Raw genomic sequence first — 1,522 nt, 5'->3', positions numbered from 1 at the left:
ATTTAATAAAAACAACCCTAAAAGAAAAAGAAAAAAACCCTTATCTCTCTATCTTCTGCGCATGATCCAGATTCGGTTTTGAATCCAAAAGCTTTGCCATGGAACGTATCATCGGCGGCAAGTATAAGCTCGGAAGAAAGATCGGCGGTGGTTCTTTCGGCGAGATTTTTCTTGGTGCGTTTGTGTTCTCTCTTCGTTTCCTTTTGTTTCTCGAGTTCTCTCCTTCCTCTTTGATTCGAAAAACAAATTAACGCGTCTTCTGATTGTTTTTGTTTTTTTCGCAGCTACGCACGTCGATACTTTCGAGATCGTTGCTGTTAAGATCGTAAGTTTCTCAGTTCGATAGCTTCGAGACGAATCCTTTTCTCGAGATTTGAATTTGAGATCTGCTCTGTTTTGAATTGAGATTCTCTGAATTGATATTTTCTGAATTTGTATTCGCTGAATTGATCAGTGAAGCAAGCTTTGAGCTACTTTCAGCTAACAACTGTCTCCTTAATTTTGTATTTGCAGGAGAACAGTAAAACAAAGCATCCTCAACTTCTCTATGAAGCTAAGCTTTACAGAATCCTTGAAGGAGGAAGTACGCTTCCTGTTTCCTATCTTTTTCTTATTCTGTAGTTGTTGTTTGGTTGCGTTTTCTGGACCAGTATAAGCTAATTTTTGAGGTTTGCAGGTGGGATCCCGCGCATAAAATGGTTTGGAGTGGATGGAACAGAGAATGCATTAGTGATGGATTTGTTAGGGCCAAGTCTCGAAGATCTCTTCGTGTATTGTGGGAGGAAGTTCTCACCAAAGACGGTTTTGTTGTTGGCTGATCAAATGGTATGGATTTTGATTTTTTGCTAAGGGTCAAGTCTTGTACGTACTACAAATCATTTCTGTTGACTAACTAATCCTTCTGTTTACAGCTAACGAGAATAGAATATGTCCACTCCAAAGGATATCTACATAGAGATATAAAACCCGATAACTTTCTAATGGGACTTGGCCGGAAAGCGAATCAGGTATACTTCTGAAGTTTCTTGTCTTCGTTGTAATGATATAAAAAAAGGGGATGGTATGATTGATAAGTTTCTGTTTTTTTTTTAGGTTTATCTAATTGACTTTGGACTTGCCAAAAGATATCGTGATGCCAACACCAACCGCCACATCCCTTACAGGTATTTGTGGCCATGTGTCATGATATTGGTTTTGGTTTCTATCTTTTGTTCCATCTGTTTTAAGTTTTACAGTGAGATCATACAACTTATTGCCTTTATTCGGCTATATTCAGGGAAAACAAGAACTTAACAGGAACTGCACGATATGCTAGTTGCAATACACATCTTGGAATTGGTAAGGGATGCTGCCATTTTTTCTCTTTAATGTAAAGTAAATCGCGTTTTCTCATTTATATGTTTGTTTCTCTTTCACAGAGCAAAGTCGACGGGATGACCTAGAATCGTTGGGATATGTGCTTCTGTATTTCCTAAGAGGAAGGTGTGTGTTGGCTTTTTGACTTGCAAGAAACTAGCTAACA

General features: G+C 38.3%; 1 protein-coding gene across 1 annotated transcript in view; it reads left to right on the top strand.

Moving 5' to 3' along the window:
- Positions 7–1,522, top strand: part of LOC104733244 (casein kinase 1-like protein 3) — a 3,914-nt gene continuing 2,398 nt past the window's right edge. The window contains exons 1-8 of the mRNA XM_019233492.1: positions 7–174; positions 285–325; positions 514–583; positions 677–825; positions 912–1,007; positions 1,093–1,163; positions 1,277–1,338; positions 1,419–1,492. Of these exons, the coding sequence (XP_019089037.1) occupies positions 99–174; positions 285–325; positions 514–583; positions 677–825; positions 912–1,007; positions 1,093–1,163; positions 1,277–1,338; positions 1,419–1,492 (639 nt within the window). The 5' untranslated portion in view covers positions 7–98. The remainder of the gene's footprint in view (positions 175–284; positions 326–513; positions 584–676; positions 826–911; positions 1,008–1,092; positions 1,164–1,276; positions 1,339–1,418; positions 1,493–1,522) is intronic.

The sequence above is a fragment of the Camelina sativa genome, chromosome 12, assembly GCF_000633955.1.
Source record: "Camelina sativa cultivar DH55 chromosome 12, Cs, whole genome shotgun sequence".
Lineage (NCBI taxonomy): Eukaryota > Viridiplantae > Streptophyta > Magnoliopsida > Brassicales > Brassicaceae > Camelina > Camelina sativa.
This window is presented reverse-complemented; position numbering and strand designations above follow the sequence as displayed.